General features: G+C 38.5%; 2 protein-coding genes across 4 annotated transcripts in view; both read left to right on the forward strand.

Moving 5' to 3' along the window:
* LOC149802416 (caspase-3-like) overlaps nt 1–24710 on the forward strand; it is a 195081-nt gene that overhangs the window by 59464 nt on the left and 110907 nt on the right. The window lies entirely within an intron of this gene.
* On the forward strand, nt 5386–11567 carry LOC149802417 (uncharacterized). The gene is made up of 3 exons (XM_089951470.1): nt 5386–5604; nt 5821–6094; nt 11455–11567. Exons 1-3 carry the CDS (start codon nt 5386–5388, stop codon nt 11565–11567), a joined length of 606 nt encoding a protein of 201 aa, XP_089807596.1.

Here is a 24710-nt window from a genome sequence, read left to right on the forward strand (position 1 = left end):
CAGACGACAAAAGTGCAACCTTAAGCCTTAACTTAGGTCTAAGTGCATATTTTAACATGACAGGTTGTTCAAATACTCCAGCATTTACTGAGAATGTAAGAAAATAAGCTAATCAAACGTTAGGAGATATAGGTTTAATTTTTATCACCTCACATACTAGGTTGTGATATGCCACAAAAATATAAAAGAATCACTGTTAAACAAAGCCACATTAAAAGCCGCAACCTTTGTCAAAAGTGTACTGAGATCTCAACAATATGCAATTATTATTTATTTCATAGAAAAATAGTACAAGCAGTATTCTTTATACCTCTAATACTCTACTACAAATGGTACATACTATTTTATAAAAATCTAGAGAGGGGAAGGATTAATATGATCCCCCCCCCCACACCCTTATGGTGATTTGGTATTCGTTATATAGAGATGACTGACCAAGGTTTTATTGCCCGGATCGTGTAATCAATAACATAAAGTAAGAAATTAAAGGATGGAATAACATAGGTCTGAGCAAATAAAACAGCATGAGCCCCCGTATGTAAAATATGACAATTTAATAAATTATAGAATTAAAATCAAACGGAGCATGGCGTTTGAACGACAAACGTTTAGAAAATAGAATTATAAAATCTATGAGAAATACATTTAGCCGTTCTGTTATACCGATAAAATAAATTTCATCATAGAATCGAGTGACTGATGGAACTCAAATTGCCGGCATATCAGCATATACTTGTTGGTTCCGGTTCTTTCCAAATCACTGCTCGTCACATGTCATCGTTGCCGTACTCTCTCTCTCTCTCTCTCTCTCTCTCTCTCTCTCTCTCTCCTCTTCAGGTTATCAACTGTAAGTTAGTTGTGGCATGCACTCCTTCCCACTGGTATAGAGCTAATTTTTCCTTCGAATAAGTAAAACGCAACCTAAATATTCGTCAGGTTTACTTCTCCTCGGATAGAATAATATTTCCACTCTGTTTACGTCAGATATCATCTTATCATAATTCGACAAAAGTAAACAAACGTGAACATTTCGTAACCTGATACACACACCCTATCATTAGATGATTATAGTCTTTTTCTTAAATAATAGGTGCAGTCTTAACTAGCACCATGACATGATTTGACCTCTTAGATGAACTATTACATCCCACTGTGCCTTTAAATTACTAGCTGAACGATATCGGCATCACAGGCCGATTTTCCTCGCTATTGCATGAGAAAGTGAGATAAAAGTTGACAATGTTACTGAAATATGGCTGAAATGAAATTATACTACCTACAATAAATAAAAACAAAATAAATAATTAAATACTTGAATGTATTGGGAGATATCCATTAGAAAACAACAAAAATGCTGTCTCAGCAGGATTTTATAGATGATGTGGACATTGAGAGAAAGTCTCAAAATAGTTTTGATGTTGCTCAAGACATGTTAGATAATGAAAATGAGGACAACATCAATTCAAAGCCGGATTTAAACTTATCTGAGATGGATGATAGGGGAAAACCGAAGGGAAATGTGAGAAACATTGAAAGTGTCACTGATAAAAATGAGGACAACATCAATTCAAAGCCGGATTTAAACTTATCAGAGATGGATGATATGGGGAAACCGAAGAGAAATGTGAGAAACATTGAAAGTGTCACTGATGCTGATACCAAAGATGATACCAATGATGATGCGCTATTTGTTTCACAGACATCGCAAGCAGAACAAGATTCAGATGTAGACGAAATTAATGAAGGCATATACATGCAAATCAAAACCAAATTTGGAACTCTTAATAGAAGTGCCTTCAAAAAAACATTGAAATCAACACTTGATGTCAAAGATCTCAGAGATTCTAGGAAAGCTCTCTTTGATCTAGCAAAAAGGAAGAGATATGATTGTCCTGATGGTCAATTAGTAAAACGTTTACCTCGAACAAATACTGCTCCTGTGGAGGATAAGTTATCAGAAGATATTTATATTATATTCCATTTCATTGAAGGAGAGAATAATTACAGTGACATGAAAGCATGTATATCTAAATGGGCATTGAAACATAATTATGAAACAAGATCATCTCAGCGTTTAAACTCCATTTGCAGTAATTGTACATCACAAAGTCCGAAAGCTCCGGTCAATGATTATGCCTTACAAAGAACTGATGAAGATGCTGATAGAATGAGCACAATATTTGCGCAGATAGCGTTAATGAATGATAAGTTTGAAGAAAAATTCTCCAGATTGGAAAACTAGTTAGGTGATATTGTCACACAGAGAGAAAATGAGATCAGAAAATTAAAATCAGACTTAGTGGAAACTACGAAGAAACTCGAAGAGGCGAACTCTCAGATAGAACAATTGAAATTAAAGGAAGAAAAACTAATTAATGATAATAGAGGAATGTATTTCCAGATGTCAACAATGGCAACCCGGGAAAACGAGATAAAAGAATTCTCTTCTCATGTACATCAACATCTAGATGTGATCATGAAAAAGATCAACTGTATTGAGGGAAAGTTAGACACAATTTGTACAAGACACAAATTTGTATACAATCTGTCTAACAAAGGAAGTGGTAGAAACGTAGACTTGCAATTGAAAGAAAATCATGGAAATCATGAACTATCAGCATACAAGGAGAGTAGACGTGACATCTCTCCATCTATTGACCAAGAAAATGTAGTACATGGACAGAAAGAAATACACAAAGAGCCTGCTAGAGCTCTTCCAGCAAATTTGCCTGGAAATGGTCCCGCTATGTTTACATTGAAAGATTTCCCGCCACTTTCACAGAATGATCGGACTAACATGACGGAAAATGTGAGTCATAATCAGCTCACAGAAGTAACATCTAACAATGCAAGAGATAATAAATCAACTCAAAATCAGCAAAAGAAATTAAAGTATGAAGAAAGAGCTAACATAAATATAAAAGAAAACATAATAAATAAAGCTCAAATAAGGCACAACAAATCACCAAATGATCAAAGAATGCTTCCGAATGACGAGGAGAGACACAAAAAGAAAGATACATCGTATAGACATATTGAGACAATTATTACCAGACCCAATCAAAGGAATATAGAATCAGATGTGTTTGAACGAGTCGTAAGAAACAAAATAAGACGCAATCTGCTGTCAAATGTCAAATCGAGAAAAAATATAGATGTAGTAAAGACAGCTATCGCAACTCAGTGCAAGGAGGATGGTGTGACAATAACATTCGTCCGCCTCATAAAGGAACGACCCCATTGGGATGGATCAAATATATATATACATTTCGACTAGATGTACTGGTTACAGATTTTGAACTGATGATGAATAATGAATCACTTTGGAGTTCTGGAATAAAATGTAGGGAATGGATAACAAACAGAAAATGGCGAGAAGGCTACCAACTTGATGAAACGCATGAGAAATACAAAATATATTCCTAATGAGCATAGCCATGTGACTAGTAATTGCTTCTTAATTATAATTATGCTCATTATTTCAACATGGAATGTACGTGGTATAATGTCTAGCACGCAGAAACTAATTGAATTGTTACCAGACACAGATCTATTTGTTATCACTGAACATTGGCTTTGTACAAAGAATCTAACATATTTAGATAAATTACATGATGATTTCAAAGTAGTTGCGCTACCTACTGAAGAGATACAACAATGCTATAGAGGTAGTGGCGGGGTTGCTTATTTTATAGATCATCACTATGCAAAGTAAGCACCTTACAAAATGAGTTCCCAAATAGTATGGCGGTGAAAGTGTTAGTGAGAGAATTGGAACTTATAATTTTGATTGCAACCTACTTTCCCTCGACAACTAGAACTGATGATGCATATGACAAATTTTATGAAAATGTTTTTGATGTGTATGATAGGTATTCTGCTGAAAATATTTGCATAATTATAGGCGACATGAATGCAGATCTAGTGTGTAAAAATCCATCAAGAAGAGACCTTGCTCTCAAAAAAAGAATAGAACAGAGAAACAGCTGCTACGCTGGTGATAAAACCACATGAACAGTACATCACGTACAGATCAAAAGACGTGTCACGAACGTCCACACTTGATTATATATTAATACCTGAAATGATCAGAGGTGTTGTAAAAAGACACATAGTAAATGACAAAATTGATTTCTCAATATCGGATCACCTACCTATTACAGCGGCACTTGCAAAAGATATATTGAAGGAAAATAAAAAGACGTGTATCTCCAAGAATTAAATGGAACTTGGCAAATCCATTAGAAATGAGCATGTATAAATCTGATGTTAGTGCATTCTTGAATTTCACCTATGAGTGTAAAAAGGTAGAAGATATAGAGAAGTATAATGAATTGATAACTAAGAGTGTAATAACTGCATCAGACAGATATATTCCAAAGTCCGAATTCAAATCGCATTTGAAACCATATTGGAAGAAAAGTGGGCTTGAAAAATTACATCAGAATATGAGAAAAGCGCGCGGAGAATGGATCAAAGCAGGAAACAATAGAAGCACAGAGTGTAACATCAAAAGAAAATACAAAGACTCGAAAAGAAAGTTTAGAAAGAAACATAGGCTAGAGAAAAAGGTATATAAAGAGTGCATGTGGGATGATTATAAAGATATACAAACAAAATGGTAAAGATAAAAAGGATCCGGTAAATTATCGTGGTATAACATTGACATCTTGTCTGGGAAAATTGTTTGAAAAAATATTGATGACCAGAATTCAAAAGCATTTAGACAAAATAAGTTTTCCACATCCGTATCAATTTGGATTTTGTAAGGAGGCTGGAGCTATCTCCGCTGCATTTACTCTTCAAGAATGTTTGATGTACTTTAATAATCATAACTCTAATGTATATGCTGTTTTTCTGGATAATGAAAAGGCATTTGATAAACTGTGGCATTGTGGACTACTAAAAAAACTAAAAATATTAGGAATTAATGCAAAAATATGGAGAATAATCGCCCATTCCTACACACAGTCAAGTGCCTGTTTAGCGTGTAGAGGATGTATATCCAACACATTTCCATTACGGAGAGGCGTTGGTCAAGGGCGTGTAATGTCGACTCGTATTTCTCGTGTACATAAATGACCTATTGAATGAACTAGTAATGACTAATTGCGGGATAACAGTGAATCAGATGAACATACCTGGCATGCTTTTGGCAGACGACACTACTCTACTAAGCTCTACGCTGAATGGATTGCAAATACTTGTGAATACAGCTTATCAGTATGCACAGAAGTGGAAATTGAAATATAACTCTAACAAGAGTAATTTGATGATATTTAGTAACAAAAATGAAGTGTACTCATCAAATGGAATTACTCTGGGATCACATAATATTCCTAAAGCAAAAAAGTGAAATATGCAGGAGTTACCTTTTCACAATCAATGAAAACTAATGATCGTATAGTCTATTCCTACGATAAAGCTAAACGTGTAACAAACTCACTATACTCAACTGGACTAAATGCAAATGGGATGAATCCTATAGTTTCTGCAAAAGTCTGGGAAAGAGTTATATTGCCGTCTGCTTTGTATGGCTCAGAACTCTGGTTTAATATATCACATCAGAGCATTGAATCATTGGAGAAAATACAACGATATTTTGCCCGGAGAGTACAAGGTTTCCCTCAAAGATCGCCTATTGGATCTACGACATCATACTTGGGGATGATATCAATGGAAGCTCGCATAAATAAGCAAAAACGCGTATTCCTTGGTCGCATGTGTAGAACATCAGCAAACTTAACTGTTAAAAAGGTTTTCCTCTGGACTGTTGGAAATTTTATTTTTGACCCCCAACATAGCTACAACTCTTTTATATATGATATAAATACTGTACTCAAAAAGTATGAGTTAGAAGACTATCTCAACGACTTTATTTTCACTGGAAAATTTCCAGACAAAATAACATGGAAAAACTTCATTGGGACAAGAATACAGATATTTGAGGAGAGAAAACATGAAATGAATATCAGAAATCCATCAGAAAGATTCGGTAGATTTTTAAAAATTAATCCAGGACTAAAAATGCATCATCTATGGAAAATAGCTTACACTGACTCAAGCAGAAAAATTGAATATGGGAAATTATTTCGTATTGGAGGAATGCAAGCAAGACCTGGACTGTGTCCCCTATGTGGCAAAATGAGTCATGACCGTATTTTGCACATTTCGATGAATTGTGCCTTAACCTTAGACGACAGAAACCACTTGATGGAAAGTCTATTTTCGTATATGCCTCCAGTGATTGATTTACCGTGATTTCTGTGATAAGATCGATGATGTTATACTGATTATACTACTTGGTGGTTTAAATGACATATCAGAACGTTTAGAATTTGAATCATGAATAAATATGATCAGACTATCTACCAAGTATTTCAATAAGATAAAGGATATTATATATTCGATTCAATAGAGAACTCAAACATAATATAAGGAAAGAAATACTTGTACTGGATTGAAAAGCGATTAGGAAACTAACTATTTTTGTTTTGAGGTTACATTTTCAAATGTTCTTTCGTATATATATATATATATATATAGTTTAGTAATTATTTTAATTTATTTATTGGTTTGCTATTTGCTATTGGAAATAATTCAATAAGTAACGAATCCACTATTATTTTCTTTTTGATTCTATGTATTTAATTGGATTTCATTTTTGTCTTAAAATCTTCAGAAAATGGAGGAATAAAAGAATATCATCTCTCTCTCTAACCTCCTCTTCAGGTTATCAACTGTAAGTTAGTTGTGGCATGCACTCCTTCCCACTGTGTAGCACAAGTATGGAGCTAATTTTTCCTTCGAATAAGTAAAACGCAACCTAAATATTCGTCAGGTTTTCTTCTCCTCGGATAGAATAATATTTCCACTCTGTTTACGTCAGATATCATCTTATCATAATTCGACAAAAGTAAACAAACGTGAACATTTCGTAACCTGATACACACACCCTATCATTAGATGATTATAGTCTTTTTCCTAAATACTAGGTGCATTCTTAACTAGCACCATGACATAATTTTACCTCTTAGATAACAATTACATCCCACTGTGCCTGAAAATTACTAGCTGAACGATATCGGCATCACAGGCCGCTTTTCCTCGGTTACGAGAATTCAGAAATTAGTTACACAAATTAATTAATGGACATCACGCGTTGTCTTAACAAAACCTCTTGCTAATTAGCGAATCACTGACAAAGACATAATAAAATCAATTCTTAGCATATATGGTTTAGGACAGAAAAATTAACTCTTACAAATTGTATCAATAATGCATTAAATTCTAAGAAGACGTGATTCCTATTACATCTGAATGAGGTAATTTGAACAAATTCATATCAGTTTGAACAAATTCATATAATACATGAGTCATATAACATTTGAGACAAATTCTTGCAAACCATTGACTTACGAAAATTGATGTATGAATTTAAAACCAATAAATTAAAAAAAAATTACAAACTTACATCAATGAGCTCATGGCATGTGATTGAGACAATACGTCGTGCTTTCCAGATAGTCGCTTCCTTTCCGTGAAGCCGAATCTCTCTTTCTGATTCCGAGTCTCTCTCAAATTCTTCCAGACCCATTACGTTCCTGGACGATTTTTTTAAGAGGAAAATGACGTTAATTTTCTCAGAGTCCCTCATACTTCTCTTTCGGCAGAAAACTTGGACTGCCGAATTTCGCAAATGAAATTACTTTAAACATTGAATTTCGTCTGTGACACCCCTCGTTTAGGTTAGCCAGTCAGGATAACTTTCTTTAACAGCCAAAAGTTCAGCACTCCCATTGAAGTCAAAATTATTCAGCCCTAATGTATAGCTATTCGTGGACAATTTCATTTTATGACATTTATTTTCAAGTGACACAGGTTGTCTCTGGATTGTACTGTGTCGTGTTCCTCTACTTGACCCTACGTTAACATCTGTCGAAGCGTTATTCTAGCGGGTCCTAATTAAAATCCAATCGTGCCCCTAAAACAGGGTATATCCCATTCTTTGAAGTCAGTAATTTATTGCGAGACTATCTTAATGGTTAAGTGTCAATCTGACCACACATGAATGTGCTGCGACATAACATCTACAAAATTTTGACCGATTGCAATATTTTACCAATTACAATAGCAATACACTTTATAAGTAGCGCTGTTAACTCGCATCATAATCGTGTTTGAAAATGACAGTAAAAATGGGCGTTGGTTAGTGTTGGTTACTAACCGAAAGTAAGTGACAGTAATTGGATACAGCGTGCACTACCGAGCTAGGCTGCCAGATGGGGAGGGGGAACACAAATATTTACATTTGAATGTAGAAATAAACAAAATGAAGAATGATAATCCCTACAAGTAAAATCACAATCATTTCAATCTTTTGTTTAAAGATGTAACGCTCTCAAGTGAGTCATATACAACCACTGTGTGATGTTTCTGCATTACCCCACGACAAAAGTATCAATCCACGCAGAAGGCGTGTTAACAAATATAAAAATGTCTTCATTTTCGTACGAATTTATTATTTTGACAAATTACGAAATAATTTGAAGTGTGATGCGTACACACTAAATTTGTAAAAATATCGCTATCCCAGAAGATATTGCAAAATTTAGGAACTTCTTTTTATCGATGAGGTAATGCAGATCAATAGCGTTGGCACAGAATTGAGAATACTGATATAAACTGACGGTTTTTGCCTTTAAAATATATCACAAAACGAAAATCTACGTTGTTTTAGCAGATATACAAACATATTTCACTCGGTAACCGCAAATATTGCATATCGTCATTCGTGGCTTCACCACTCATGATAATAAAATGTTTCTACTACGTTTGTGAAATATTTTCGTATATCTACTAAAAAAACGGTGATATCTTCTACTGTATGTATGTATATATATATATATATATATATATATATATATATATATATATATATATATATATGCCTATCTATCTATCAAACACGTTCATTGGGGCTAAAATAAAGTTGTTTTGTCTTACTTGGGTTAATAGTACAAGTCATCAATTCCTTTCTTTAGTCGATACAGAGAGACATCGCATTATGTTGATGTTAATCGTTGAGATACGCTGGTCATCCAGTTTGGTCAGAGGCTTTTGTCCGACGTTATTGTGTAAGCATCTGATCGTAACCGATCGATTAAAATGTTCTTTTTCAATATGCAACATTTGCTGCCCTCACGGAAGTATCAATGATGTTTTGCTTTTTACACTATGCTTTGAGAGTAAGTTACTAAAATATGCTTTCCTTCTGGACTTGGCAGATCTTTTTACATACTTGAAGCACAGCATTCATACAAAGCAAACGTAAATTTTCTGATGCATCCCCCCCACACACACACTCCCACCCCCGACCCACCCCTGGAGCTCCGTCTCATTCTTGCAAACTAAACTGAAAGCACTAGCTTGATATTATCTGGGAGACAACTTTAAGTGTTAAATTCAATCAGTCGGTTCCGACTAGCATTAGTCATCCTTGACTTGAATACACAATAAATAGATGTACATAATATCAGCTTCTAATAAAGCAAACAGACATATTTGTGGTATCATCGGATCGGTTTTTATTTTAATTAATTTTGCATTTAAAGTCGCATTAGAGTTCAATTTTTAAAATAAAATGTAAAATAAAACTTACATTTCAAGCCCGTTTGGTTTGATTGTTCTGGGTTCCTGATTAACCAATGCTTTCACTCCAATAATTCAGAGACATTCTACAAATCAAATCAGAACCTTCAGCAAAATATCTGAGACAAAATATTGATGCATGAAAAAGGTCATCTATGGGCTTTTCACTTACTTAACTGGATAAGCTTAATGTTCGAAATCAATAATCTAAAACATCTGTTTCTGTTTAGTGGTCATGTTTCCAGTTTGACCTCTAAAACAAGTTTTCTAGATATTTGCATGTTTCATGAACTAAACTAAACAGGTTCATCGCATACATTTCGTCCAGACATTGATTAAATTAAATACGAGATCTCACTAAAGATAGGAAAAAGCTCTTTCTTATTGACCAGTCGTGGCCGCTTTCTCCTTTTCGTCCTTCTAAAATGGACTCCACACTGAGCCACACGTATGTTTCATATAAAATAGAACTAAAACATCAGTTTCAACGGGCAGTGATTTCGCAGGAAAGTAAAATATTTGTCGAGAAACGTGAGTAACTAATTTGTGTTTCTTTAAATCTGTTCTCTGGTTCATTAGTAGTTTCGGCTACCTACAGGGGCTTCTTCCAAACGAAATTAAGATTCTTGGTATATGGTTGTAGTGATGGGGGTCCAATAATCAAACAGTGGAAGTCATTGACCCTGACATTTACCATGGTGGAGTAGCTAGATCTATCTTCCACCCACCCCACATAGTAATTATCTGGTCAGCGTTTTATATTGTAGGACTTGTTATAATATTAGTCTTTGCATACCTCTCTCCTCCCAATCCCTATATCCATATACCTATAGTTCTAAATCCATTTGTAACGAGCTTAGTGAAAGTGCCGTAGCCGGAATGTTCTTCCTGGCGGATCTTGAGTTCGCGACACTTTTTGCCAATCTAGTAAAATAATTATTTATCTTCAGAAATACTACAGAAATGCTACAAATATTTGTTATTTGATTCTGTCAAATCAATCCATTCACTAATGATTTAAGTTTTATAAGATATACAATTCATTACAGATTAGTTTTACATAGTCCCTTTCTCGTCAGGTTGAGTGGGGATCGTACACCCCGGAACACAAACATGTAAATGTAGTTCGTTTCAGTGGCGCCACGACTGATATAATTTGATTTATTATACATACAAATGTGTTAATGCAAACAGCCTTGAAAATGGATATAGGAGTCTCTTTCATTCTTTTTTTTTTTCGTTAATTGCAATCGAATGCATACTTTTCGCTCTCGAAAGTTCTTGTTTCTCTTAATTGACCTGATGCACCAAAATAAAGCTGTCAGAAGAAGTTAGAATGACCCGGAAAGAATTATCGTCTATGAACAATCAGGTGCTACTTGTCGTCTGCGTCGTTATTGGCAGGTATCATTCTTTTTCATTAAATCGTTATTAAATGATTCCTTTGGAAAAGAGAAGATCCTGTCATAGAACCAAATAAATGACCGGATATAGCTGGAAACTTGTACCGGATATAGCTGGAAACTTGTACCGACTATAGCTGGAAACTTGTACCGGATATAACTGGAACCTTGTACCGGATATAGCTGGAAATGTGTACCAGATATGGCTGGAAACTTGTAGTCTGCGTTAACCTTCAAGAGGAAACCATAGGACTACATGGTGGCAGTAATGCCATTACAGACGCATTGATCATTACAAGATGAGTCGAATGCATAATGTTGGTGTTAGTAATTAGCAAAGCTTCTGCAAGACGAACTTTACTTATCCATTTAATAGACTGTTTGCAATACTGCATTTTAGATGCAGCAACAGGTGCCACTCACGCAGGGCCGTACTATCAAATAGGCACAACAGACACTGTGCCTAGGGCGTACGAACACCGTGTTCCTGAAAAGTGTATACATGTGTGCTAGAGTCTGCAAGGACCTTAATCCAGCCCTGCATTCACAACGCCATTTGGAACCAACCATTATATTATTGCACCATTTTGGTATATTTATTTAGAGGGAATCAGCAAATGGTCTTGTATCCTGTCATTTTAGCTTTTATTTCTGTCACTTTATATTATGTGCATCTACATTCCACACAGACTGATGTGCTCTAGTACTTTGAATCTCCAAAGCTGCTTTATATTGGAACGCTGTATGGGAACGCTGATTTGGAACGCTGTATGGGAACGCTGATTTGGAACGCTGTATGGGAACGTTGATTTCGAACGCTGTATGGGGACGCTGATTTGGAACGCTGTATGGGAACGCTGATTTGGAACGCTGTATGGGAACGCTGATTTGGAACGCTGTATGGAAACGTTGATTTCGAACGCTGTATGGGAGTGCTGATTAGGAACGCTGTATGGGAACGCTGATTTGGAACGCTGTATGGGAATGCTGGTTGTGTAATTTGACTTTGAATCAGCAATACGCTGTCCAGCATTTGTATTGCTTTGGAAAAATTGTCTGCTTTTACTTGTGACCTAACCGTGACTAATGCATCTTAAGCCTGTGCACAGCTGGTATCAGAAATCGTTAGCGACAGATGGTCTTGAATTTTGTAAGGGAAGGAAGACTATGTTCAATACTAGGAGACTGTCTGTCCTTTTCACTTTTTATTAACTCAGGACAATACCGTACATGGTCAGTCACATTACTGACAGGCAGTTGTGACGTTACCAGACTAACAGAGGAGAAACATTATCATAGCCAAAGAATCCCAGCAGCCTTCCTTGAATATTTTTCTTCACTATACTAATGAAGTAAATTGAATTTGCTCTTTGCCTCCTTGCAAGCAAATCAAGCGTAGCTTTGACATTATCACTAATTTCATCATATAAACTAGAAAGTTATTAATATTTGCATATATGTATATCCTTTGTCGAATATTTTAAACAAAGACAATGAACTTATGATACTGTACTTTTGAGTACGTGTCCATACATTTTCTTACACTTTTATTTAAAATTATTTTAGGTGTATGTACATGTTATGTTTTAGGTGTATGCTACCTTATTCAGACATGTTATGGTATAGGTGTATGCTACCTTATTCAGACAAGTTCTAATGTTGGTGTGTGATACCTTATTCGGACATGTTCTGTTTGCATCAGACTGTTGATATTACTATGTATTGTTGGCTGAGTATGATACAAATTCCGTTAGATATATCTCTAATCTGGTTTACAAAATTTATGAGGAAATCTTAAGCGAAAGACAGCAAAGGCCAGCAGTCTAGTTTGGAATTGACATCATTGTTTGTCACCGTGAGCTCATTTTACCGACACCATTCCAGGGGGGAGCAATGACTTTTATTTTTCATAAACTTTCTAGACATTAGTCGAGACAATGTGGCCATAAAAATAAAAATACAACACCTTTCGTTTGACACAACGCAGGTCTCCTTGGTTATGAACACACACACGACCAATATATACTGTAGCGCTTTTTCTAGAGTGACTGGTGTGGAGCATGTATCAATAGGAGCTAAATCTGTCAAGAGTAATTTCTTTGAAAAATTTAAGATGAAATTTAGATTCCGTCGAGTCTAATGAAACTTGCGCTATATCTTACCAAACTAATCCACAGATAGAAAAAAGTTCCAGCTATTTTGAGATTGCAACATCTGATGATGTATTGAAAGTAAAGTCAGACGTATCTAAAAGCAATTTAATTTAACATCGTTTTATAAACTAGTAACATCGTTTTATAAACTAGTAACATCGTTTTATAAACTAGTAACATTGTTTTATAAACTAGTAACATCGTTTTATAAAGTAGTAACATCTATCATCTTTAGATGTTTATTGATCGTAGACTATCAATACAATTAGTCAATCCGATGACTAATTGACAGCTTTCAACATATTGTAAAAAAAACTGCAATCGGCGTCGTGTTATTAATAGAAAATGATAGACAAACTCTTTTGGATGGAAAGTTTTACATACGTTCCACGACACATAGACAATCTCTTTTGGATGGAAAATTTTACATACGTTCCACGACACATAGACAATCTCTTTTGGATGGAAAATTTTACATACGTTCCACGACACATAGACAATCTCTTTTGGATGGAAAATGTTACATACGTTCCACGACACATAGACAATCTCTTTTGGATGGAAAATTTTACATACGTTCCACGACACATAGACAATCTCTTTTGGATGGAAAATTTTACATACGTTCCACGACACATTATCAGTGAGCAAACCATGGTCGTAATTGATCGTAAGCATCCATAAATGAAAAGCCGACAAGGTAAGATCGTCGATTTTCAATGGCGAAACTGCATCGTCCATGTACAGCTGGCAGCATCGAATGAACAATTAATGGCCGATTTGTTAGTAGACCTTTTTAGAAAGCATTTTCCTATGAGTAACGGATAGCATGGTCTAAAATAGCCTATTAATGACCATATTTAAACACCAACCTCGAGTTAGCAAACTTGAATGGAACATTGACAGAAAGTAAGGTCCGTAGAGCCAATAGACATCTGCAAAATAAGACCATCACAGGACTCTGAAAAATCCATTGATCGTTAGTCATTAGCGGTATCTGATCACAATCTATAGTATGCGTACACTCTCCCGTTTGTTTGTAAAAAAAACATCTACGATTTTAAAAATAAAAAGTATCAATGAGATAGAACAATCCACAAACCTTAGTAATTTTATTTTTTAACTTATCATGTCTAACCTGATTGTCGTCAGGAGTCCCCGAACACTGTCAACGAGTTTCTTTAGTAACACGGTCTTCATATTTGCATGGACGATTCTATGTTTTCAAGCAACTGATGCGATCGAGTTCACTGAGTACATGCTTGACTGTCACTGATTCACGTGTTATTAAATCACCCCATTGCGTGTCATGAATACAATCTTGACTGTCACTGATTCACATTTTATTAAATCACTCCATTGCGTATTTTTGAGTACATGCTTGACTGTCACTGATTCACGTGTTACTAAATCACTCTATTGCGTGTTATGAGTACATGCTCTACTGTCACTGATTCCCAGGTCACAATATCACTCTTATTTTTATTGCGTGTCATGAGTACATGCATGACTGTCACTAATTCCCAGGTCACTAAATCACTCAATTGCGTGTCATGAGTACATGCTTGACTGTCACTGTTTCCCAGGTCACCAAATCACTCAAATTCGTGTCATGAATACCGTTTGGACTGTCACTGATTGATATGTGACTAAAACGCTCCATTGCGTGTCATGAGTACATGCTGGACTGTCACTGGTGCCCAGGTTACTAAATCACTCCATTTTGGGTCGTGAGTACATGCTGGACTGTCACCGATTCCCAGGTCACCAAATCACTCAAATTCGTGTCATGAATACATTTTGAACTGTCACTGATTCATAATGTCACTAAAGCGCTCCATTGCGTGTCATGAGTACATGCTTGTATGTCACCGATTCCCAGGATTCCCAGGTCACTAAATCACTCCATTGCGTGTCATGAGTAATAAATACATAATAAATCTGTAAATTTTATGTATAAAATAACTGTCTTTATTAGAGTTACGTAAGTATTTTCTATTTAGGAGGAAAGTCAGATTCTGGTTTGTTTTTTGTTTGCTTTTGATTGAAAGTTTATATCTTTGTTTGGTTCTTGTTTTTCTTGTGCAGACAGATTTTGTATAAAACAGGTGTGTGACATGAGTAGTAAATAGGGATACTAGGGCGACAATGGAAATTAGCATTACAGACCCCCCTGGGAACATATAGCGACAAGGGAAATTTAACATGGGAGAAAAATCGTGGGAACATATAGCGACAAGGGAAATTAACATGGGAGAAAAAATCATGGGACTGTTGAGCGACAAGGGAAATTAACATGGGAGAAAAATCGTGGGACTGTTGAGCGACAAAGGAATTTAAACAGGGTGGGACTGTATAGCGTCAAGGGAAATTGAAGATGGGATTTTTTTATTTTTTTTAAAATTTTTTAAAAATTTTTTTTTAAAAAAAGGGGTAGGCAATTGAAAGTCATTCTCTTTTCGAGAAATGTGGGTGGCCCTGAAAAGGGCCTTTGGCTTTCTTCTATTTCCTCCATTTCCTCATCCAGCCCCTAATCTTTCCCCAAATTCCTTTGTTCTTCTTCTTTTCATTTTCCGGTATCCAGTCCGGGTGACCCATGGCTCGGAACTTCTGTTGGATTTTTATCCAGTTATTGTTCAGTCTCTCATATTCTTCTTTTTTCTTTCTATTCTCTTGTTCTTTTCTATCTTTTGCCCACCTGTCCTTAATTTTCTGCACTTCTTCCTCTATTATCTTTTTCATCTTTTCTTCTGCTTTCTTTAGTTGTTCACTGCCCCTTTTCACGAACTTCCACTCTGACCATTTCTCTAGCTCTTCTAAATAGCATCTCACTCCTTTTACCTTGTCCATAGACTCTTTTATAGTCCCCACTCTTACATACTCTGGTTGAATCAATCCTCTCAATCTCTTAACTTCTTCCTCTATCATCTCCTCTATCATCTACCTCGCTAATTTTAGTTCATTGACATAGTCAAGACTTTTTCTCAACCTCCATTCTCTTTCTATCCTTTCAATAGTATATTCTCCATCCACCATCCAAAAGTAAACATTTCTTAAGTCATTAAACAACGCCGACACTTCCATCTTGTATCTGTTATTCCGTAGAATGGTTCGAACGACGAACGTGGTGGGTTCTTATACGAAAAGCGCGGACGTGAAGGAAAACATCCCCCTAAGACATAAAATTGATCTTACCTAGATCATGACCGAACAACGCGCGGACGTGAAGGAAAACATCCCCCTACTTTTCTCATTTCATATGATCTACTATCCACATACTTAAACCATCAATGAACAAACCCATAATCTACTATTCACACAAACTTACGTGAGCGTTTACAAACACAAACACACAAACACATACACTCGCACTATGAAAAAAGAGTCAGTGTTTATATTCACACTACTCTACCAACTCACATTGGCAAATCGATTATTATTTCTTTCCTAGAGTATTGGGTAGCCCTGAAAAGGGCTGTTATTTTTTTTTTTTTTTTTTTGTTTGCTATGGCAATCTTTTAGTTTCTAAGAATGCGTCGTCCTCTGAGGATAGACTTTCTGACGATAGGTCTACTTCTTCGAAAAGAGAAGAAGAACTCTTTGGTGTCGATACGACATTCGACAAAGCCTCTGTCAGGTTCAGGTTCCTGCTGCTGCTGCTGTTGTTGTTGCTGTTGCTGCTGTCTCTGAAGTCTGTACTTCTCTGTCCATTCTTCTTTCTCCCTGTTCACTTCTTCTCTGAAGAGCTCTTCTATCAGATCTTCAGTGACTTTTAACATTCTCACATTCTCTATCTCTTCAGCTTTCGGTATCAGACTGTGTCTGACTCTATGCAAATTCACGTAGGCTTCGTTTAGCTTAGCTAGTTTGGAGCACATCTTCGTAGGAGGATGAGTCGACAATGGATGGTTAGACTGGAAAACTGCCCCGGTTCTTAAAGTCAAAGCGCGGACGTGAAGGAAAACATCCCTCCACGATTTTCGAGCCGCAACGTTCACTGAGTGTCATGAGAGGGATAGTAAGAAGTTAAAGAGCATGAATCAACATTCTTATAGCCAAACAAAAGACAAAGGCATTTTTTTTTCAAAACACAACATTTTTTATTCAAAAATCACTTAACACTAACTAACAACTCTAACATTTTTAACAATAATCCAACAATATAACATCAAACATTTTTTTTCAAATCAAAAACATTTTTTTCAATTTACACTCTACTTTAAACAGGGCTGACAACGTTGTGAATGAAATTGTGATTTCCACTGTTGGAAGTCATTAGGCCATTGATGGACACTACGTTTCCTAGCTTGAGACAAAAGATAAGCATAATGGTCACAAAACCATCGATCTACTTTCACATCATTTCTAGAAGAAGAACGAGGATCAAAATGAGTCACTAAATGTTTTAAGGAATAGCCCAGGCTGCGATGATGCAGAAAATACACACAATATTGTCCACACACCAAGGAATCTGTGCCTTGTAATTTCACATTATTGAATCGGGTGGTTTGAGCATTTCTTCTCATAAAGTCAATGATATCGTCTTCCAAAGGGGGCAATCCATACGAATCGAAATATTTCACACATCCTTCTTGAGGAAACTAAACGGCTACCCAGTGGGTTCCTGGGAGATGACTGTCGTCCGTGTTGATCACATAAGCTAGATGGTCTTGAGGTTTGCGATGAGGGAGTTCATCTTTAGCACAGACGACAGGATTCCAAGAAGCCGTATACGAACTGTGGTTCAAAAGGTAATAAAGTTCCCAGGTATCCATTTGTGTGGGGTTTTTTTCTTCACAGGTAATAATAAGTCGTCAATTCGATCCTGACTTTTTGCTTGAAAATGTCTGACAAATAACCGTTTCTTCGTTTCGTCTCCTCACTCTGATCCAGGAGAGCTTCGATACGATGGATCTCTTGAGTGGTTAATGGTGGACAAGAATGTTCACGAAAGTCTTTATACCACTGGTGCCACACGTCTTCGTCCGAGATGAGACTCCAAGCCTCGTCCAGATACTCGTCCAATTTTTCTTCTTGACTCAGCATCAGGCATTTATCGTGTTGAATTTGACTGGGATGATCGTATTGACATCCATAGCAATTTTTCTTGATCAATTCCGTCATTTTTTCGACCAAGTGTTTGGCAAAACAGCAGACTAAATGGGCTTCTTGTTCTGGCCATCTTGACTTCATCATGATAACTTCTTCTTCCACAGTCTTCTCACATTCCATCTCCAAAGTTTCTCCACTAGGTAAAGAGGGATAACAGTCTTCCATGGTTTCTAAAAGTCTAGAATGACTTCACTCAAACTGTTGATTTCTATGGTATTATCGAATTCTGCATACAGGATGACGTTCACTGTCTCTTTCACTTCTTCTGCAAACTGAAGTTCCACACGAATCTGGCCGGATTTTATAGGGTGGAAATGTCCCTCGTCGCTGCCTTGGTCTGGAGTGAAATCGAAAGCCCACAAAGCATAGCCTCCGTCATAATCGTCGTACGTAATACCGTGACTGGTGTTGGTTCCTAACTGGCCGGTGGCTTGGTACAGGGACAAGTACGATCGCAAGTAATTCTTCTTCTCAAAGTTAGGTTCGAAAGGTCGGGTACACAAGGTCTTGCCATCGCGACTGACTTCGATTTTCTTCACGTTGAAGTGTTGAAAGTTGAAAGGATTTTTTTGAAGGTTCCGTTGAAGGCTTCATTCTCGATCATACCAAGGATTAAACGTTTGGGTAACTGTCCTTGAAACAGATGATCTTCGATCATGGAATGATGGCTAGCAGGAATGGTGAACGTTTTCACTTCCACGCGTCGTATGGGATACTTGGCGGTCGTTCTGCTCAACGTCTGACTAATGTCGTTTCCCACTTTGGGTAACACTTCCACGCGTCGTACGTAGAGTTTGGCCTCCTCGATTTTGCTTTTGGGATTGACGTCAGCACTATTAGCCATCAAATGGAAAGCGGCACTGCTGCGATTCAGTCTCAAGCGGACATTGACCCCGTTCAGCAAATATTTCTCTTGCAACCACATGTCCAAATGCAAACGATCCATCAGTTCTAAACTCTTTCCATTTAATATTTTGTTTCTTCGTTCTATAAATCCCTCATTGCTATCTTTTGCTTTGGGGTCATCACTAAGACCTGTTTGATCAAATTCGTTCGCTTGGTCAGGTTCCCACAGCACGCAGGCATTGAGATGGGTGTTCTTGGCATCTATTCCATACGTCAAAAGATTTTCCAGGTAGGCACGGTAAGGGTAAGTATCCATGCTGCTACTGACTAGTTTGTTATTCAAGTACAAGTCCGCTGAGCTGAACAAGGAATGCATGAAATTGTTGACGGGAGCTACTTTCTCGTCTACCATAATATCTCCTTCCTTATCTAGAACTTTGACTTTCAAGTACAAGTAACTGCTATTCAGATCGATGTAATCTTCGGGTTGTCCCTTGATTTCAAACTCGATGGGAGCGGAATCGGTCAGTGAGGAGACGGGGTGAAATTCCACCCATTGGGATTCTTGCATTGTCATCATGATGGGGAGCATGGCAAACAGATCCAGTTCCGACTTGGAACAGGCGCAAGACTCTCGGTGCATCATTTTTTGTTACTGTGTTTCAATAATCGAAAACGTCTAAGTCTCGAACGGTTCTTCTTCTCTTGGCCTTTCTCGCTTTAGACGTGTGAAGTCTGGTGAAAGGATGTTTTCTTCGTCGTCTCTTTCTGCCTTGTCCTTGCTGAATGCCTGACTCGGTAGCGTGCAGGGCATTTATAGGTGTGTCTCGTCGGCCCAAAAGGTCTTTACCCGTTTGCAACAAGACATTTTTGCCTGCCCTCAAGAAGGCTTCTTTGGGGTTTTGTTTGTCGGTGATGACATTTTGGAGAAATTCTTTGCCTTGTGTTAGTGCCGCGTCTTTCAAGGCGTGCAATCCGCGTGTCACCATCGGTTTCAACACCGGGGCCACCGAACGAAAGGCCGATTTTAACATATCTCCTAAACCGTGTCCTCGCTGTCGTGCAACCCCTCGGTACACTGGATACATGACTTACGAGTCGTGAGAGAACCGTTTTCGAAAATGGAGTTTCACCGTGACTTTTCCTTTGGTGAATGGAATATTTTGTCCCAGATCTCCTTTTATAGTAATGTTGACCGTGTCCAAATATGACTTGTTGACAGGCAAATAATGAGGATGTACAAATTCGCGGTGAACATGGTAAGTGTTTCCACCTTCCTCGTCAGTGACCGTGGCAGAATTTACTTTGAAAGGAATGACACGCAGTAACGGCACGAAGGTGTGTCCCACCACGTTGTACTCCACCACATCGGAGTACACAAAGATCAAATTCAGTCCCTGGTTCAGTTCTACCGGGAAAGGAAAGTACCTAGCAAAATGCCCGTTGTTGTCAATGTCTGCGATGTGAATCTTTTTGGAGTGCTTATCCGTGACCAAATTGATTTCTCCACCCAAAATGTCATACAATCCAGGTCAAAATTTAATACGTATACTTTTTTCCTCACTTTCGAATCTGATGAGTAGACGATGAGACAGTTTGTGGTACTCCATGGTGTCACATTTTTTTAATCCGGTCAGAACTTTGTCAAATGTTGCATAGAATTTGTCAGCGATGGCCTCCACCAGATGTTGACCACTAAAATAATGGCCTGAGTTAATTTTAAAGTGATAAACGTAAAAAGGAGGAGAAGTATCACTGCTGTTACGGGGTATTGGGTCCTTCGCAAGATGTGATCTATCTTCAGGACTGTTCGTCAAGTTTTGCTGCACTGTTGGGTCCAGAATTTCGACGTCAAAAGTGTTTTGAGTTTCAGTGATGTTTTTGATTTGTGTTGGGTGAATCATTTCTACCAAAGCCACTTCCCAATGAGCTTCGTGATCTAAGGGGATGGCCTGAGGTAATTTGGCCGTGTAACAGCACAACGTGTTGTGGGGAAACACCTCCATGGAACTGTCACTGGGTAAGGTTAAGTAAAATTGGTTTTGGTGACTCATAATTCCAGAGTTCTGTGGCTGTCCGAGGGGTTACTGGACGTCAGAGGCGTGTCTCCGCCCAAAATGGGGTTCTGGTTGTGGTTGTTGTTGGAGTGGTGACTGGCACTGGCACTGGACACAAGGTTTCCGTGGTTCCCGTTGGAAGAGAATTTCAGGGAGGGATTGGGAAGCAGGTAACCGATGCAACTGCTGAATAAAATGGTCCACAATTGTTTGTCTCCTTGTTGCAAACTCAAACTGGCGATAGCTGCCCCGATGACACAATACACCACGAAGATTTGGCAGAAAAAGACGATTTGCGTTTGAGGCACACGTTCTCCACACCACACCCACAAAGGTATTTTGCAAATCTTGCACAGAAGAACTAGGTGAAGGAGTGGTCGACGTAGCTGCGTCTGTGTGAAAGGGCATGATGGTCACTTCTTTTTATAGTCGATGACTTGCGAAGCGTCGATCCAAGAATCAAAACTGGGTGGATATCCTTTCCAACGTACTTTGACTTCTTTGACACGTCGTTTGCCTACTTTACGGGTTCTGCGTTCGAGAATGCTTTCGATGTCGTACACGTCGTCTTCTTTTTTGGTGACACGTTGTAACTCGGGCAAATAAAACGTTCCTTTGAGCACTTCTCCGTTCATGTCTTCCAATTTATAGACGGCAGGATGACGGCCATGCACTCGTTCAGTGACACGAAACAATTCGGTCGTCCAGTTAGGTAAGTAACCTTTGTCGAAAGTGCGTTTGGTTTTGCCAATGCGCACCCAATCTCCTACGGTCAACTCTCCACTTTTCTTGGGGACAGCCCTCGTCGGGGACGTACCAAACAGGCGCTCAAACACCAACACTTCGTTGTCGGGAGTCACTTCTTGCGGGGTACGTCCGATGCTTCGATGGTAAGATTGGTTGTACGCTTGCACCAGGTGCGGTAAGATGTCGATGTACTTCAGAGTGTGGTGATGCGTAAAATATTTCCACATGCGTTCTTTCAAAGTACGTTGAAAACGTTCCACGATGCTGGCTTTGGTTTCGGGATTCTCGGTGGTAAAAAAATGAATGTCACGTTTCTTTAATTCTTTTTGGAAAGCTTGGTTCAGAAATTCGGTGCCTTTATCCGTTTGCCATCGAAGAGGGTGACGACCGCTTTGTTTCAACACCCGTTGCAGGGCTCGCACTAACTCGCTGCTGGATTTGGAAGTCAAGGGCACGACCCAGGCAAATTTGGAAAAGACGTCGATGACACAGAACAAATATTTGTAGCCACGATTGTAGCTGGCCAAATGAGAGGCATCTGCTAAATCGGCTTGCCATTGATGATCGATGCCTTCCACTCGGGTGCGACTTCTGGCAAACTTGTGTCGAATGGGTTTGTGTAAAGTGTAGGTAGCTTGTTCTTGTAACCATCGTTGCACTTGAGGTAAACGGAGACTTTTCAGTCGCGTTTTGGCAGCACGATACAATTTTTGAACTTCTGCGTAACCTGCAGGATGGGAGGGATCGTAGTAAATGCTGGCTAAGACTTTTTCCATTTTTTGTGTTTGTGTGTTAATAAGGCACCCACTCTTGGAAGATGCTACTCTTTTTCTCTTGGGGGTATTTTCTTGGATTGCAATGCTTTGCATGTGCGACCGGCAATAGGTGTTGAAGAGGAGGATGTCTGAGCGGGGGATATCGGTTCTTGTTTCACTTCTGTCTTCACTTCTGTCTTCACTTCCTTTTTCTCTTGTGATGAAGAAGGGGTGGCCATCATCTTTTTTAATCCATCCAATTCTGGAGGTAGGTGGTGTTGTTAACTTGCGTACTTTTTCTGGTGGAGTTTGAAACCCTTCTTCTTCTTCTTCTCCTTTTTCTGTCTTGGTCACTGGTACTGGTACTGGTGATGGTGCTGGACTTTTCATCAAGTTCTTAAAATCTTTCAGAGTGGGTAGAGCTCTTTCGTCTAAAGCTTTTTGGTGAAAGAGTTGCAGTCGTTGCAAGAGTTGACCGTACTTTTGCGATTTTTCTGTTTCGGACAAATCTTGGCGATCCATCAAGGACTGCAATTCGTGTTGTAACTGGGACATCTCGCTCAAATGGGGATTGGGACGTAAATGCGGGGTGCGTTGTTCTTGCCACCGATGGTATTCCATCCATCGTTTGTAAGGCACTAAAGCTAGTTTTCGTCCTTCCATGGGGTTGTCAGAGGTCGATTCTGAGATTTTGGGACTTCCGAGGGCCTTTTTATCTTGCTCCCACCAGTCCTCCCAACATGGTTCCCAAGACTCCTTTCAGCAAGGGACCTAACAAGAGGGGTAAAATGCCTCCACGTTGGACCAATATCTTCTTTTTTTGACGAATCGGAATTTTCTTTTGAACCATTTGGCGAAGAACGTGACGATGTTTGCTTAAGCATTGTTTCTGGTGTTTGAACAAAGGGATCGTGCCTTTCAAGACGTTCAAACAGCATTCGCACACGGTATCGATGACCTCTTTGGAGGCCAATTGAATGAGTTTTTTTCGTAGAGATGGAGAAGCTTTGGACAGGACAGATAACATGTCTCCATGTTTGATTAAACGTGGTGGTAGTCCTTTCCTTTTCTTTCCTTGGGGTTTTCTGGAGGGTGACATCTTCAGGAGCACCAAAACACTGATACCCTACTTGGTCACACACCTTTTTTTTATACTGGAACGCGTCGCCACTGATTATCTTTACGTCGTATCAGTTTGAGGACAGGCATGACACGTCGTGGAGGGGTACGCAACGGACTAAATCGAGCCAGTTCTTGCTTGGACAAATCCAGTAAACTTTGTAACATGCCCGATCTTTCTTGAACTTTGATTTTGGGAGAAGGTACTTTGTGAGCAGCAGCCACTGCCACTAAATTGGAGGGTCCTGCCACTGGGGAAGTTCTTTTTGGGGTCATCAACGGAGAAGTTCTTGGTGTGATCAACGTCTCCAAGTACTCTCCAGTTCTTTGTGTCATCAACGGAGAAGTGGATGAACGTGAGGCTGCCGGAGACGCAGTCACCGCCGTGGCAGATCGTGGTTTGCGAGTGTAAAGTTGCGTCCTGGCCGAAGTGCCTTTCTTGCGACTAGTTTTCTTTTGTGGGCTTTTCTTATTCTTGGAGCTTTTTCTTTGTTTCTTTTTCTGGGGGTTCTTTTCTTTTTCCGGGGTGGTGTCTGGTAAGAGGAGGGTCCCGCCACTGGAGAAGTTCTCCTTGGGGACCTGGTCTTTTTCTTCTTCTTCTTGGGGCTTCGTTGCACTTTTTTCTTGAGGAGAAGTTTGGGGGCATTAGGATCCCATCTTAAGAGAGAGCGAATGATGACCCCTCCTAGAGTACCGCTCCCTCCAGGTTTCAAAATGATTTGTTTTTTGGTTTGGGTGTCGATGCTGGGATCGGCCAGTTGGACCAAAGCGACTTTGTTTCGATCGAAAAAGCGTTTGGTTTGATGAGGAATCTGAATGATTCCTTGGAGTAATTGACGTGCCGTCACCGTGAACCATCGTAAGACT

This window comes from Sinohyriopsis cumingii, chromosome 3, assembly GCF_028554795.1.
Source record: "Sinohyriopsis cumingii isolate HCF-2022 chromosome 3, ASM2855479v2, whole genome shotgun sequence".
Classification (NCBI taxonomy): Eukaryota; Metazoa; Mollusca; class Bivalvia; order Unionida; family Unionidae; genus Sinohyriopsis; species Sinohyriopsis cumingii.